The 17,141-nt window shown below is 43.2% G+C and overlaps 2 protein-coding genes across 4 annotated transcripts; one reads left to right on the forward strand and one right to left on the reverse strand.

Moving 5' to 3' along the window:
- Positions 7,687-8,973, forward strand: ATP5E (ATP synthase, H+ transporting, mitochondrial F1 complex, epsilon subunit). The gene is made up of 3 exons (XM_021416902.1): positions 7,687-7,847; positions 7,939-8,096; positions 8,830-8,973. Exons 1-2 carry the CDS (start codon positions 7,816-7,818, stop codon positions 8,060-8,062), a joined length of 156 nt encoding a protein of 51 aa, XP_021272577.1. The 5' UTR covers positions 7,687-7,815; the 3' UTR covers positions 8,063-8,096; positions 8,830-8,973.
- TUBB1 (tubulin beta 1 class VI) lies at positions 9,832-17,027 on the reverse strand. 3 transcript variants are annotated; one of them, XM_021416895.1, is made up of 4 exons: positions 16,638-17,027; positions 12,273-12,381; positions 11,985-12,095; positions 9,832-11,841 (listed from the first exon to the last, which is right to left on the reverse strand). In XM_021416895.1, exons 1-4 carry the CDS (start codon positions 16,695-16,697, stop codon positions 10,772-10,774), a joined length of 1,350 nt encoding a protein of 449 aa, XP_021272570.1. In that variant the 5' UTR covers positions 16,698-17,027; the 3' UTR covers positions 9,832-10,771. The 3 variants fall into 3 exon arrangements, with proteins under 3 accessions (XP_021272570.1, XP_021272569.1, XP_021272571.1); XM_021416894.1 differs by having other exon boundaries at positions 16,614-17,027; XM_021416896.1 differs by lacking the exon at positions 16,638-17,027 and adding an exon at positions 13,979-15,783.

Below are 17,141 nucleotides of genomic sequence, written 5' to 3' on the forward strand. Positions count from 1 at the left end.
GTATGCATGCATGCTCAGATGGTTTCTTTGCTGGCTGCTTGCACAGCTGTGTCACGGCTGGCAACGCCCAGATGAACACAGGGTGCTATGGCTGAGTGCTTTGATGCTGCAGTGAATGTGAAGTGCACTTGTGCATAGCAGCTGTGTGTTCTGCTGGTTAGAACAAGTGAGGCAGGTGGGAAAGAAAATGGAGTTACAGTTGGAGGGACAAAATTTAAGGACTAGAAAGAAAGGGGATAGGGAAAGGGATAGAGGAATATGATGAGAACAAATCAGTGGAGTCTGGCAGATCCTTACCTCTTTCAGCTTACCTAAATGAATTCATTCCTCACCTCCCCTGCAGATGTGGGCTGTTAAATGGGATGAACTTCAAACCCAACTGAAAAACTTTTCTAAGAAACAAAACAGAAGTGAGTAAGCTTTAGATCCAAAGCTCCATGGCCTGGAGAAGATAATAACATGACTTATTACACTGTTCAAACTTTTCTTCTTACTGCTCACTTGAATTTTTAACTCAGTCAGAAATCATTACCTTTTCTTGCTGTTCATTGTTTTAAAACGTTTTGAAAAAACAACGTGTAAAAGAAAGACTTTTTTTGCTCACATTTGATATGAGAATTGGTGATACTATAGCAGTGGAATTTTGGTGTTAGCTTAGCACTGGAAATTGCACTTCTTGTATTATACTGAAAAGAAACTGGGCTGTATAATCCAACTGCAAATACAAACCACAACAGACAAAACAGCTATGTTGTAGGCAGTTGTTAATTCTGCAACCCCTCCCACAACAAACTCAAACAAACTGTCTCCACTCCCTTTGTGCTGACACTGGGTTCAAAGGAAAAAAATCAGCATCCTGTTGAGTTTCAAAACTGAACAGATGAGCTAAAGAATGCTGATAATGCAAGTTTGTCTGAAAGCTCTGAGTCATTTTAGAGTGCCCGTGTTCTTCAGGGTGCAAAGTCTGTTCTTTCACTTGTGCAGGACTTGTTGCAAAATCTAGAAGACATGTTGTGAAGTTAGGAGTAAAGAAACTGTAACACTATAATGTGATGGAAAGTATAGCAATAATAGCAGGGTGGCAAAGTCTGTGGCTGCAAATGAGGATAAGCCCAAATGCAGCAGCCATGGACACAGAAACAAAGGAAGAAAATTTGCTTACTTTTGGAAGGCCTCAGGTACACAGGGATCTCCAGCAAGATGCCCTTGCCTCCACTGCCAGCCCTTAAGTGAGGTCTGGGAAGGGGTGGATCCTGGCTCCAGCCCTTCTGGTCACTTGGAGGCATTGCATGCACCTGAGCTCCTCAGGGTTGGCCCTGCCTTCCCACCAGGTGCTCAATCACTGCTTCAGGCCCTGACTCACATTGCTGCTACAGAAACTATGTATCAGAACCTGTACTTGGGACTTTGTCATATTGCATAGACACCTTGTATTCTGAATTACTTAGCTGAAGGAGTAGAAGCATTTAACTTTTTTAGTCTGATGTTCCATCCAGTTTTATTTTCTCCGTTTTTAACCCTCAGTTTTGAGAGACATTCAGCAAGCTACACAATTTCCCTGCTTCTTTCTTCTGAGAGTAGGGGAATGGAGTAGATGGTATTGCACAGATTATGTTATTTCCCAGTCTGTAAAGTGAGGTGCAATAATAGTGCTTATTTAACTAGGATCCTAACTCTCCCTTACCTTTCAAAGAAACATCATAAGCACCTACAAGACTTTAAACTTCTGAAAAAGAGTGCCCCAGCCCTTGATGCCACCTAGATGCTTTTAAAAGTTTTGTTCAACATAACCAACTGTGGACAGAAAGTTTTAGGTTATCATGCTATTTTATCATAACATTTAATATAGCTAGCATAAAAGAAAAAGCTATTAAGTGCATCAAAACATGTACAACGTCATGCACAACATTCTTAGACCTTGAATGTACCTGAATTCTTCTCTGCAGATCCTGGGCTCCTCCAGAGACTATTTATTGCCAGATGGGCAGCTGAGAACTTGGCAGACACTGCAAAATATTTTCTACTTGAATCCAGGTGTCCGAAAGTTAAAAATAAGTTTCTTCATCTCCTTCATCAAATAACCTTCAAAATGTAAGAGAAAACAACACAGAAGTGCAACTTTATTTTAAGATTAGAGCTGATTTTGGAGCATGTTTTCTGGTGGCGCTCTGTGCTTAGTGCTGTGTTTAGACGAAGAGGAGATTTAATAGGAGATGACCTTTATTGTCATCAGCATGCCACGATAGCCAGTAGCTGTGGAACAGATTAAGGTCATCAGCAGAGAGAACAGCAGAGCATTAGCAGCATAGCCCAATATGGCTTACACAAGCAGAGAAAGGAGATAAATCCACAGCTATCAAAGGTAGGAAGTATGACTACTGATCTGTATATTTTATACAATAGTAACCATAATTCCATGTTTCTTGATAGTGTTATTTCATAGGAAAACAGGCAATAACCTTGTGGAGCTAAGGCAGAAAGAATGCAGTGAAGAGATAATGGATCTTACAGTCTGTTGGAAATCGTGTTGATACTGGCTTTTCTTTGTACTGTAATTTTCCTTCTGTATGATTATTTTTTCTTCCCTGTACAATGCACTTGAGAAACTTTTTAAGATTAGAGATAAAGTCAGTCACAAAGCGATGCAGTTGTTAAATAGCAAGGGATTTTTTTAAGGAATTACTTAGTTTTATTTTTTTACTGTGAGTACAGGACAGCATCATGAGATGCATCAAGAAAGATTTGTCTGCTCTGCCTTCTCATCTACAAATATTGAACTTTTGGCAGAATTACAACCATGTTGCATGAGCTCTAAAATTAGAGATACATTATGAATACACATTCAGGTGCATTCAGGAACTATTTCAGATCTCATCATTGGCACATAAGCAGCTCTTTTTTTTTTTTTACTCTGGTAATTTTTGTCTTGCGTTAAATCCCCACTTTTACTATTAACACAGTAAAACATTATTCCTGTCAACTTCAGCCTGTGTTCAGCAGACACCTGCTTCAGTTAAAAGGTGACCTCAGTGGGAGTGCTATGCCTGGTGATTATGTTAAATCCATTATACATGCATCTGGACATCAGTTGTGTAATCACAGCAAAGCCTGGGTGTATTCACCTGAGAAAAGGCAGTCTCCTGTTGTGTATATCCTCCACTTCCTTGGTCCATAAAATATTCATGGGATAACTTTCTGAGGAACTTTGTGCCAACTTCTGCCTATGCCTGGAAAAACAACAGGATTCAAGTACTCTGTTTTACAACACAGTCTTGAGATGAGAGAAGGCAGCAGCTGTAGATCAGCCTTGATCTACTCATACTATAATTAGGTGTACCTTTTTGAACTAAAATATAAGCTGTTCCATTTCCTTTTTAATTAATGCCTGTGTTCTATCTCTGTAGTGTTATTAATCAATTCAAACTATTCACAAACTAAAAATCACTACTGTTACACTTCAGGTTTTATGCCCAGAGGTACAAAATGAAAATAATAAAATAAGATCTTACATTATCTAAAACCAAGCAGGACTGATATCATTGCGTATATCTTTATCACACCATCAGTTTAGCATGCTACTGGCTTTCAAAAATAAATCCTGTACTTGCTGTGGAGAAAAATTAGGTTTTATTTGTTATTTTGTTAGCATCATCAGGAAGACCCACAGTTTTGAGTTAGACGTTACGAATCAGAAGGAAGAAATCAGTCACACCTTGATAGTGAGAGGCTGGGTTTGACTCGAAGCCACCATGTACACCTGTGCATTTTTTACTTTAATCTCTCTGCATAACCAGTAAGCAGCCTGGTGTCTGAATATCCTACGGTATCTGGAAAAGAGAAACAAAAACATTTTAATTTCCATTACATTATATAGCCATTGTTTTATTTCAGACCTTCACGGGGTACTCTTTGTCAGGCTGTCATAGATGCTAAAATCTAACTGAACAGGGAGAGACGTGCCAAGACAGAATAATGTCTGCTACTGTAGATTCCTCTGGATGTGTACTCCTGCACTGGTCCCCTGTGAAGGAGCAATATTCTCAATAATTCTCCGAGCTCTTACTACTCAAGTTTCCTGCACAAAATCGGCAACATTAAGAGAGGTAAGGATTAGAACTGTATGCTTAGTTATTTTCAAAACTGTCACTGTTTGAGTTTCATTGTATCTTTTAAAGTTGTTCTGACATGTTACTAGAGATCTTCAGTTAAAAATATTTCTGATTTAAAATCGGTCATGTTGTGAATTTACTTGGCTTTTCAGTTTCATCTCTCACCTGGACCTTCCTGGTCTCACTTTTTTGCCTCCCTGGACCCCTCCAGTGTAAAGACTTCAGCCTCCTTGGAACTCTTAAAAAAAATCCCCTTTTCAGATTCTTTGGATCTCTCCAGTCTGAGCTCTTCATCCTCTGTGGAATTTTCCAGTCTCACTTCTTCATCTTCTCTGGACCTTTCCAGTCTCACATCTTCAACCTCTTTGGACTTCTCCAGTACATCCTCTTCAATCTCCTTAGAGCTCTCCAGTATCACCTCTTCAGATTCTTGGGAGCGCTCCAGTTTCACCTCGTCGATTTCCCTGGACCTATCAAGCCTCACCTCCTCGGGCTCCCTGAACCTCTCTGGCGACAGTTCCTCAATCTCCTTAGATCTCTCAAGTCTCACCTCAACACCTTCTCCAGATTTCTCCAGTCCAACTTCTTCATCCTCTTTAGACCTCTCCAGTCTCACTTCTTCACCCTCCCTCGATGATTCTGGTCACACTTCTTCAGCTTCCTCAGATGTTTCCTGCGAAATCCCTTCGACCCCAACATGCGTCTCAGAGCACACCTCAACCTCTTCAGAATCACTAGATCTCACTGATTTTAACTACTTCATGTTTCAGGGGTCTGAGGATGTTTCTAACCTCATCTCTACGCCCTTTACAGATGTCTCCAACATCTCCTTTCAGGATGCTTCTCCCCTTACTTCAATTCCTTTGGACATTTCTAACCTCGCTACTTTAGTTCCCACAGATGTATCCACTCTCACGTTCCTGGATGTTGCTAATTGCACCTCTTCAGCTTCTCTTGATCTCTGTATTTAACTCTTTTAACATACTCTTTCCTCTCTCCACAAACTCACTGTACCCTTCTAAGCTTCCCTCCTTTGTACACTCCTTTTTAAGTTCTGTTTCCTACACCTCTAGAAGTTTTTATCTGAGCGGAGATTCAGGCTTTACAAATAAATTCGAGCATTTAAACAGAACTGGAACAGAACTTGGAAACAGTTTGTACAGTTCTACAGTGTGCCTTGCTTGCGGCTTTATAAATATCAATATATACTCTGGAATTTTTGTAGAGCTCAATTTCTGTCATTAATGTAATTTCCATTCTGTCTCATTGTGGTACCTGTCCCAAAGATTTAACTTTTAATTCATGCTGATTTTTTGTCTTTCAAAATCAGCGAAGAGTAAATAGAACTAAATGTGCAAATAATTGCACCCAGATCACGTATCTCCAAAACAGACTGAAATCTGAGTGCACTGCACAGAATTGCAGAGGCATTTCAGATGGAGATACAGAATGAAGATGTGGTGGGGAAGAAAAAAACAGCTGATTAAAAAGAGGAGCAGGTGAGAGACAGCCAGGTGGGGAGAGGGAGCAGGGGTAGGGGGACATGCAGCAGGAACTCAGGTGTCCATTTCTGCTACAAGAACTTTTGTTCTGCTGAGCCATGTTTATGGCCTGGGCAGCTCACAAGGCTTGAAATAATCTCAATTATTTTACCAACTAAATAGGTAGGTCAGATGCTACCACTAAAACAGGATTTATATATAACATCCCTTTACCTATACATAAAAGTAGCGTGGTTACTTGTAACAGAGATGGTCCTTCTTTAATCTTTGGTGCTTTCTTGTATCTCTCATTTGTAGCTGCATTTTTAGAAAGCAAGTATGTTTTGTTCCAATGCAACACTGGCACCTTTCTGTGTGACAGGTGCTCCTGCTGTAACAAATATTTTTAGATGGATTTAATTTTTACAACCTGGAAAGCTATGCTCCAATATATCATGCATGTCTCAAAATTAGGACAAAAATAACTCACACAAAAAATAAACATGGAATCAAACGCACACAGTATGAATTATTTTCTACCTCATTTAGACTAGCTCTCTTTAAAAAGAAGTAGGAAAGGCCATAACGCATGAATTTTAGAAACGAAGCCCAAATTCAATAAAGTTGCTAATCAAAGTTGCTCAATAAAGTTATTAAAATAAATAAATACATCACAAATTGTTGGTCCAGACGGAAGGAACTGCCGTAGGAAACTCTGCTTTCAGGACGTCAGCACAACTGCAGAGCGTAATCTGCAGAGACATCAATTGGCAAATAAGGAGAGGAAGTTCTGCCTTCCCTCTCTCCCTTCCTGGTTGCTGTTCCTATTAATTACACTAATAGAGTAACCTTCTCCTACTGGCTTATGATATCCTGGAGACAGATGACAATGTATCTGGTGAAAAATTGCTTTTTTCTTTTTTTTCTGTGAATCTATACTGTCATTATTATCGGGTACAGATTGTTAACTGCAACGGCTCTGGGCTAAGTGAGATCTCTAATAAAGAAAATTATTCTGTGCTTTAAAAATTTACTCACATCAGTTAAATCATCACCGCACGGCGATGAGAAAGCGCTCTGTCATCCCAAAGGAGGTGGGCAAAGAGGACAAAGTCAGCCCAGGACCAGCAGAGCTCCTCAGGGCGTCCGACAGCCTGTGTGATGCAGTTTGGCTTTGGAAAGAAGAACGGAGGGAAGAGGTATAAATACTTAAGCACAAGGATTTAATAACATAAACAATCCAAAATCCCCTTAGCACTAATTATTTCAACATTTGCATATTATAGATGGGAAATTGTCTGTTTTTCCATCATTTACTGACAAATGGATTACAGCCTGAGTTTGCTGCGTTTTCTGCTGTTAATCTGTTTGGAGGAAGCGTTTCAGGTGCGTGCAATAAATGCACCTTATGGCCAAAGGAATCCCACACCAAGGACGTGAATCTGAAACGGCACAGCTTAAACTCCAAATCAAAGGCAGTCTGCACTATGGAAGTGGTTGCACAGGCTCACAAATCGTTTTCATCCTCACGCTCTTAAATGGAAAACGCTGGGAACCGAGAGCAAAAAGAGAGGGAAAGACAACTGACAGAGCTTGGGGAAAAAGAAAGAAAACCCAAGACGCTTTTAGCCCTTAGCTTGAATTCTTAGATTACAACAGGACCTCTTAGGAAAGAGTAACCAATATACGTACTATATAACCACGCCCAGTTACAGACAGAAAAGACTCGGGCTTTCGTTTCCGTTCACGTGTAATGCGTTTCTGGCACGTTACCGGCTCTGAACCACCGCAGACCACGCACAGGCCCCTTTTCTGGATCCCTGAAGGAGGGCCTAGCTGGCCGCGTCTGGAGGTGGAGCCGAGGCCCTCCCGAACACGGTCCCGCACCAGGTAACACAGGCAGAAAACGGGCGGGGCTGAGCCACGCTGAGCACCCAACGCAGCCGCCGCACGCTGGGAGCTCCCCTCTCGCGAGATTCCTCTAGAGGAAGGAGCGGGAACCGCGCGCTTCGTTCAGCCCGCTGATTGGTCGCTACCGGAGGGCTGTGACTGGGACTAGTGTAGCTGACAGGTTACCATTGGCCAGCTTCCCTGAGGTAACTCGGATTCTGATTGGGAGAAAGGTCACTCTTGCTTGCTGAATGGCTAGAGGGGAGAGGGGTGGTCTTCCCCCTTCCGGTGGGCGCTGACCTTGTCGGGAGCGGAGCGGCCGTTCATCCGCAGCCATGGTGGCGTACTGGCGGCAGGCCGGGCTCAGGTAGCGCCGGCGGTCGCTGAGGGCGGCCCTGGGGGCTGGTGCCGTTAGATTCTCGGCTTTATTTTCCTAACCTTTTTCCTTCTGTCTTCAGCTACATCCGGTACTCCCAGATCTGCGCTCAGGTTGTCAGAGCGGCGATGAAGCCTCAGTACAAAGCTGAGGCGGAGAGGGCGGCAACGGCGACTGTGAAGACTGTGAAGGCCAAGAAGGAGTAGCGGGGAGGGGAGGTGCAGCAGCCGGCGGCAGCGGGTAAGCCTGGCACGTTTTGTGCCGCGTGTGGAAAATCGGCACGGGGCTCCGTGCACAGGGCTGGGGGAGCGGCTGCTTTCTTGGGCAGTGCGGGACCGAGCTGCTGGGTGCCGTTACCCAGCGCGGGGAGGCGTGTGCTCCTTCAGGCTGTGCGTTGAAAGATTGGGGTTTTTGTTCGAAGTTGTTTTATCTGTGCAAAGGCTGTTTGATAGCTGTGGAAGGCACGCGCTGCTTGTTCCTTTATGTGTGACACTGCTCGTGCAGCGGGCAGCTGAGGTCTCTTCTGGGCTCTGCCTCAAGCACTAGGTAGCAGGTAATTAGCAAGGGCAGTTTTGTGACTGGGACTGTTACGCTGATGGGACGACAACCTGTCCTCATAAAGTTAATGTGTGCACCTTAACACTACCATAATTACGTTAGGAGAGACTAATATTGTGGAAATGTCTTTCTGTGAGATGCTTGTAAATGACAAGGCTATCCACAAAAGAAACCTCTGTACTGAGGCTTGCAGCTAAAACAGCTGGCAGAAGCCACACTGAGGCTTGGTTTTGTAAAAGTTGTTCTAACCGTGATCAGGAGTGATTGTGTTTTACATCCAGAAAAAGTAGGTGGTGATAACATAAATGTTGGACAGATCTATTCTTGATCTGGGAATAAATACCGTGCTGCTTGAAGTCTCCCTTGCATGTGTTCTGTCTTGAATTGAGTAACTTGTATTTTAAATCTCTTGTAGGAACTGCTCTGAGAACACTGAACAGCAAACTGCAAGCTGTAGGCAAGCTCAAGACTCTGCAGTATAACATCGTCACAGTAACTGTAAAATTTGTCCATGTACATAAATCAGCATGCTAATAAATTTCATTGCTGATTAAACAAATGAATGTGTGGCAACTGTTGTTCGTTTTGAAACAAAGTACTTCCCTTTGCAGAGATGCTTATCTTTCACATGTGTTAAGAAGGATGACTTTTTATCACACTCTACCGTTCAGCAGCAGCAGATGTTTATTGTTAAGGCAGATCTCTTCTTGGCTTTCACGCTGATATTTCAGGTCTGTTAATAAGAGACGTAACTGCTGTTCAGAATTTTTTTGCATGCTTTGTTTCCATAATGAATGATACTTCTGTGTTCAGAATAAACTGGTTCGGTCAAAGTCATTTTGATGTCCCTTTGTTTTGAAGGCAAAACAAAGTAGAATAGTTCTCTGTGGAGGTGCTGCATGTGATCCATCTCCAAGACTGTCTGGACCACGATCAGTGAATCAGGACTTGGAGGTGGCTTCTTGTATGGGGTGGTGCAGAAGGCCTGTACTCTGCTGAATTGCTGGTGGCCCTTGTTAGTGCTTTGTCACTTTCACTGGGAGGGAATGGGCATGGGTTCGCTAGGAAGCAGTAGGAGGGGAAGGGAACACAATCGTTTCCCCTAACCAAGTGAAGATGGAGGATGTTTCTGCTGCTGTGTATGTTAACAGCAAGTATAATGTCCCTGTGAATAGGAAGGAATATAACGTACTTCCATAATTGGCTTCAGATTTGTGTTTACCTAGATGTTCTACTGTTGACTATAATATAAAAGACTGAAACACGAGGCATTGCTTTCTTCAGAGTATAACAAAATCTCTCCCGAGAGAACAGTAAGACAAGCTTCTTTTTCCAACTAAGACGCTTTAGATGTATGTTAGTCCTTATAAAAATAAACTATGATTTTTGCCTACTGATTTTTTCAAATGTTAAAGTATTTTATAGAGTGCTACATATTTTTATTTCAAAGAATATTATAAATGCAATGTTAAGTAGATGGCTGTAAAGGGCACCATTTTTTTTTCCCTCAAGGTATTTTTCTTATTTAGTGATTGCCATTGAATTTACATCTCTTATCTAGCTGCAAACCATTCCATCTGTTTTGCTGTACTGAATGACAGGAAGAAAATTTACAATAGTTACTACATAGAAGGAGAGAAACAAAAAACAAAACACCATGCCAAAACTGTTAAACAGTGTTTACAATGTGGTATGCTAGTATAACTGAAGCTATAGTTTGAAATAAACCACAAAATGAGTACAAGCTCTGCAATAACATAAACCAGCAATGTGACAGGACTATTAAAGTATATCCTCTTTTTCTTTAAAAAAAAAAAAGTGAATATTTAGTCTTTTGGGTTTTTTTTTTCCCCTTATTCTGCTGCTAAAGGAACTGAAGTTGTCTGCAGCTCTAGACTCATCTCTAGAGTGCATAACGACACACTGCCTTTATGGGAACACACACATCTGTAAGGACTAACACAGTAGCAAGCTCACAGACAAAACCTGGGCTGTGGTTACCTGATAATAAGTAAATTTAATGAGTTTATAATATCTTTTGTTATTGCTTATGATCCTAATACACACACACAAGCTGTATATTACATTCAGTGTCTAGCAATAGTATCCCAGAAGGGAATACATCTACAAGACTGTTATGAGGGAACCTGCCTTCGTAGTGGATCTTTTCTGGGAGTGATTTGGTGTAGATAGAAAAGTAAAGCATACCTGCTGTTAATTTCAAAAGCATTGTATTGTAATATTGGAGAGGAAAATAAGGAAGGTGTTATTTTTGGTATGTGGCTGGTGGCTAATGCTTTTCCTTTAGTGAATGACAACAGGCTTACTTGGAAAACGTTTTGATACTGCCATTGTTTTTATGTTTCCTTTTCTGGGCTAGCTTCCACTTCTACTTCTTCATATTCCTCAACATCTGCAGTGGCATCTTGGTACTGTTGGTACTCAGAAACAAGGTCATTGGTGTTTCCCTCTGCTTCAGAAAACTCCATCTCATCCATGCCTTCACCGGTGTACCAGTGGAGAAACGCTTTTCTTCTGAACATAGCTGAAAACTGTTCAGAAACCCTGATGAACAGCTCCTGAATGGCCGTGTTATTGCCAATAAAGGTAGCTGCCATCTTCAGTCCTCGCGGTGGTATGTCACACACAGCCACTTTGACGTTATTAGGGATCCATTCCACAAAGTAGGAGCTGTTCTTGGTCTGGACAGACAGCAACTGTTCATCCACTTCTCTGGTAGACATTCGGCCTCTGAAGATGCATGCCACAGTCAAATAACGCCCACGACGAGGGTCGCAGGCTGCCATCATGTTGCGTGCATCAAACATCTGTTGAGTAAGCTCTGGCACTGAGAGGGCTCTGTACTGCTGGCTGCCGCGCGCTGTTAGGGGAGCAAAGCCTGGCATAAAGAAATGCAGGCGAGGAAAGGGCACCATGTTAACAGCCAGCTTCCTCAGGTCTGCATTCAGCTGACCAGGAAAACGGAGTGAGGTTGTAACACCGCTCATTGTTAGGGACACTAAGTGATTGAGGTCACCATAGGTGGGATTGGTGAGCTTTAAAGTTCTAAAACATATATCATACAGCGCTTCGTTGTCGATGCAAAAGGTTTCATCTGTATTCTCTATTAGTTGATGGATGGAGAGGATGGCATTATAGGGCTCTACAACTGTGTCAGATACTTTGGGTGAAGGCACAACGCTGAAAGTGTTCATAATCCTGTCGGGATATTCTTCTCTGATTTTGTTGATGAGGAGCGTGCCCATACCTGAGCCTGTACCACCACCGAGCGAATGGATGAGCTGGAATCCCTGAAGGCAGTCACAGCTCTCACACTCGTTCCTGACCACATCCATGACATTTTCAATCAGTTCAGCTCCTTCTGTGTAATGGCCCTTAGCCCAGTTGTTTCCAGCACCTGAATTACCTGTAAGCAGAATTACAGAAAGAACAGTCACAACATTAACAAAATTAGCAAGATTAGTTTTTGTGTTGGTTTTTTTAAGAGAGGTAAAGGCATGTTTGGGAGCGTTGGCCTCGGTTGCTTTGCTACCAGCATGCTGTACATACCATGAATAAAATTGTCGGGTCGAAATAGTGGGCCTATTTTGCTCGATCGTACGCTGTCCATTGTACCAGGCTCCAGGTCCACCAGGATAGAACGGGGCACGTATTTATGGGCTAGAACAAAAGAAAACGAACAACTACTGTTAGAAATAAGAGACGGGCTTATAATCTATTCCAAAAAATCCAACCCACCTACAGGGTTTGAGGAGGGGATTTCTTTAATTCTATTACTTATTTTAACCTTCCTGTTGGCCCTGTACGTTGCTGAAGCCCTAAGTGCTGTGCACTTACAGTAAGCCTCGTTGAAGTACACGTTAATTCGCTCAAGCTGCAGCGATGCATTACCACGGTAGTTTCCAGCAATATCAATCCCATGTTCATCACTTATCACCTCCCAGAACTGGAAAAAGAAAGAGGTTCAACAAAGTCACAATGAATTTATTTTTACAGCACAATGTGTTCAGCATGAGCTCTGCTGCTTTTGTGCCTGTGGCTGCACACAAAGAGGAACTGTGCCTGAAGCAAGGAAGGCTTTGCCATTTGTGAGCTGGGCTGTAGAGGACGGAGCAACAATCCGAGTGCAAAAAATAAATGAAATGCAATAGTGCCCATCAGAGCAGGGATTCTCATCTTCCCCCTGCACCCAAAAAGTTCAAGAGAAATGTTTAGTAGCCCATTTATGCTGGTTAGATTATTGCCCACCGACTTTTAAGGAGGAGGCCTCTCAGTTTGTTCCCTCTGCAATAAACTATTCTAAGTTTAAGCAACACAGAACTAGTTTAAATAACACCAGTAGTATTTGGTATGAACATAACAGAAAAGTCAGTGTCAGGGCAGGGAGGGGTGGCTGTCATGTACAAGTGGGGCTGTGGCATGGCAAAGCTGTCTCAGCCATGTACGTTTTATCTTGACATTCATATGGCCATCCTGTACTGGGGCTCTTATCTTGGAGCTGCCATAGTGGCAATGTAGACACACCCAGCTACTACAATGACCCAGCTATTCTAACTTCAAAGGTCTTTTGGTTTAATATCCAGTCTCATTTTAACTGCACAAACACAACATTGCCAACATGTGTATGGTATGTTTATGTAGGTCCTGTTAGACTTCAGTGGTTCCCAGGGCAAAAACAATAGAAAAATGATTAACCTTTCAACATTCAAAATGGTTGCACTCAAACTATCTGTGTCTAGCACTACATTTCCTGGCCATCCACAGCTTCATGAGCCAATAAAAGAAACCAAGGTGACATCTGTGAGAGTAAGAAATGGAACAACACTTCAACTACCATGCTTCTTCAAACACACCCCCTGTCACTATTTTTTTGGCACTACTTCCTACTAGTGAACAAAAAAAGATATGTTAGACAACACACAGCAAAAAGCAACATTTTGGGTTTTTTCCTCCTGGCACATAAAGTCAGCAGTGACTGACCTCTCTAAATAACAGCACACCACTAATTAACCTACACAAATGCACTCCAAATGACACAGCTGTCTCCCACAAGAGGCTAGGTAGGCAGGAATCCTTGCCTTAGAAAAGCCCAATAGTTCACTGATGGCAACAGGTCATTCTGCAGAATAATACAATCCCACACTAATGATCACAGTGTGGCAGAGTTAGTGCTGTGCACCTGAACTAAAATACTGCCATGACAAATTTGCACTCCTTAAATCGCTGGCTCCTTCACTTGTCCCGGTAATTTGTGGACTGGGAACATGAGTCCCAGCAGGAACACTCTGGAGCACTTTGAAACACTGTACTACAGTTATTGCAGACGTTTCATTCTTTGAGTTTCAACCTTTGCATGAAGAGCAAGTCCATCTTACCATGCTCACACCAAAATACTCATGTTCACGGCCAACATGTCCTTCATCCTATCACTGAGTCAACAAAGTAATTGTCCCTCCTTCAGAATCCCCATCTCTGAATGATGTTTGACCCTCTAGCAATGACAGCACTTATTCCTAATAAGTAATATTGAAAGGAGACCATACCTTAGCTCCAATTTGGTTTCCACACTGGCCAATCTGAAGGTGCACGATTTCACGCATTTTGTGTAGCTTAACCTGTTGGTAGCTACAACCTAGCACAGCTTTTCCAGCTGCAGTCCCTAGAAGAAGCCCTCGTCCTGCTGCTGTATCAGCTGCACCCAGCACAGCCTGCCCCTCAGGGCCCTTTTATACTGGTGGGACTGTCACTCAGCCAGCAAGGGGAGTAGCTGACTCCCCACAAGTGGCTCACCAGATGTTTCACAAGGAGGCAAAGCACCTCCTCACCGCCTGCGTGTACAGCATAAGAGCACAGGTATGTTACTGAGAGTGGCTTGGAAGAGACAATTGTCACATACACACAACGCTTCATTCCAGTTCTTTGTGCAGCTGTGTGACTCGAGACTGTGCACACTGTATTTGTGCTTAATTTTTTTATGTATATCGTACGTAGAAATACATATTCATGTAGAAAGAGTACAGCCAAAAATGAACGGTGTTAAGTATCTCTGCTTCTACCGCATAAATTGTACACATAATAAAAGTCACACAGTGCAACATCCACGATAAAAACAATAACAGCTTCTGAGCATTAACTCCCTATAGTGACAACATTAGCACAGCGCCTGGCAAGCTTGCAGTTTGCTATTAAGCATCACTTGCAGTGTACAACTGCATGAAGGAGACACAGTTAGGAAGAAAAAATACTTTGTAAGACCTGAACATAACAGTGCTCTCCCATTTCCCCATACGCTCCTCAAACATTTAATGAGAATCCACAATTTTCAGATAGTGTGAGAACTGGATCAACCAGTGACTAACTTTTGCACAGATGCTTTCTCTCTCTGTCCCCACTCCTCTATCCCACCACTAAGAAATACAATATTTCTTATGGCATTTCCCTTATTTTCTTGTATCTGAGGTGTAGCGTCAGAATTTTCCAGGAAAATGCTAGAGTGAAATCCCAGTTCCAGTGCAATTAATGCCCATAGTGTGAAATGCTTCACTGCATTTTAGGAAGTAATGCAAGCCTGAGTGAAATGTGACAGGTTGCCTGCTGATAAACAGGGCCAATATCATTGAGCAACAGAAGCCCGGGACGGACCGGGTTCTGGAAACAGAGTTCTTTCTTTATGTCAGATGACTGCCACTGCTTTGCAAGTGTTATTGTTAAGGATAGAAGGAAGAACTATAATTAGGAAAGCACTTTTAGTTATTTTGCATTAAAAGATGGCACTGGAAGAACTTGGCTTTTTGAAAGTAACTTTTACTACTTTATGGGTTACTAATGATAAGGAATCTATGAGCTTTCATACTGTTACAAGAGAAAAATCAGCTTATTCCAGACTTCCCCACCACAGATGACTTCCACTTTTCCCACCAGCCAATAAAGAAGCAGATAACTACTTCTAAGACAAAGTTTAGCAACACAACAGCATCACAAAAAGGAGCTAGGAAACATTCTGTCACTCCCTGCCAAGCCATTAACTGTCATGAAAAGCAAGATCTGTAACTGAGGTAAAGAACTCCAGCAGGTCAGGGCTGTGCCCGCCGCCCTCAGGTGCAGAGCCTGTTCCCAGCGTGCAGCCTGACCCCCACACAGCTCCCTGCCCTGCCGTGCATCCCCGAACACAGCTGTCACATTCTGAATGGAGGCTGCAACGACACAAGGTGTCAGACAGCAATTAACAGCAACTAAATGGTACTTAAAATATTCAGTGTATTAATTTACAATAGCCACAAGTCACGAAGAAGCCGAAGACCCTAATTCTTTGTCCAGAATGTTTGGCAACACAATTTCAGCAGAACTCACTGAAGGCATTTCACAAGCCCAGGAAAAAAAGAAAAAAAAAAGGAAGTGAAAAAAAAAATGCAATCACGAAACATTGTTTTTTTTTTTTTTTCTATTGCTAAAAAAAGCTCCTTGGTGCCTCCTCTGAAGCAATTTGTAATACAGTCTTTAATATTATTGCACGTGACGCAAGGTACCCCAGTGCTTTGTGGAAGTGGTTTTGTGCCTCTCTTTTCTGGCCTTCCCTAAGCACGTTTCTGTGAGGCCCCGAGTCTGTCTTCCTACCAAACCTGTATGAAAAGCACGTTTCTCTGTAGGTTTTGTTTGTTTGCAGGTCCGTCATGCTTCACTGCTGAGAAACCTCAAGCCTGTTAACAGCACAAGTACACTTCCCAGGCACAGCCACTGGACGTGTGCTGCTGCAGATTAGCAGCATTTGTCACAAGGGAAAGAGGAGGATGTGGTGGAAGGGTTGGCTCTGAGCAACTTTTGGCACAGCAGAGATTAGGGGCAGCCTGGCACCAAGCGCAGCTGTTATCAGCCTGGCCGCTGCTTCCACTGCCTCAGAGTGGGCCCGAGATACCACAGCCTGGAGATGGGTGTAAGGCAGGACCACAGCCAACCTGCTTCTTTGGTTACTGGCTTGGTTTTTTGTTTGTTTGTTTGCTTTTGCTTTTTTTTTTTTTTGCTTTTCTTTTCACCACCTCAGTACACATTAGCAACTAATACACATGTGCAGGGAGGCATTCTGGGATGCTTATTATTATTAAGAACAGTCTGCTTAGAAGGAACCAGTTTTTCACAGTAGCAGAGATTATATTTTAATATTTGAAACTAAGAGCCACTTACAACATCCTCAGTGCTGTTACTTGCCTTCTCCCTGTCCCAACCAGTCCTTCCTTTCCTGCGGCTCTTCCAGACCTGGCTCTCCATCGCTGAGATTGCTGAGGGGGCAGGCAGACATTGCTGTTTGAGTCGAACCTGGCTACGAGCCGCCGAGGGGCTTCAGGGACCTCAGCCCTGCCCACTGCTCAGCTCTCGCTTTGCTGTCGGGTTTGTTCCCTTTCTCCTCAGTGCCTACGTTTCTCTAACCATTAAATAGGGGCGATCGTCCTCGTGCCTTTTACAAAACGCGCCGAGATCTGAGGAGGAACAGCCTAAGGGCTACCAAACCTGCTTACTAAGCGGAGCGGGTGAGCTGGAGGCCTGCTCCAGCAGCCCGGAGGGAACCCTGTGCTCCCGGCCCCTCGCGGGCTCTGCAGCCTCGTGACTCGAGGTGTCTCACGACGCGCGCTCCTCATCCCCTCAGAAATCAAGGAGCGATCACAGGGCACCCCGGGGCCGCCGCGCCTACGGAGCCGCCCCGCCTGCCCGCCC

Source organism: Numida meleagris, chromosome 19 (genome assembly GCF_002078875.1).
Source record: "Numida meleagris isolate 19003 breed g44 Domestic line chromosome 19, NumMel1.0, whole genome shotgun sequence".
NCBI classification, from domain to species: Eukaryota; Metazoa; Chordata; class Aves; order Galliformes; family Numididae; genus Numida; species Numida meleagris.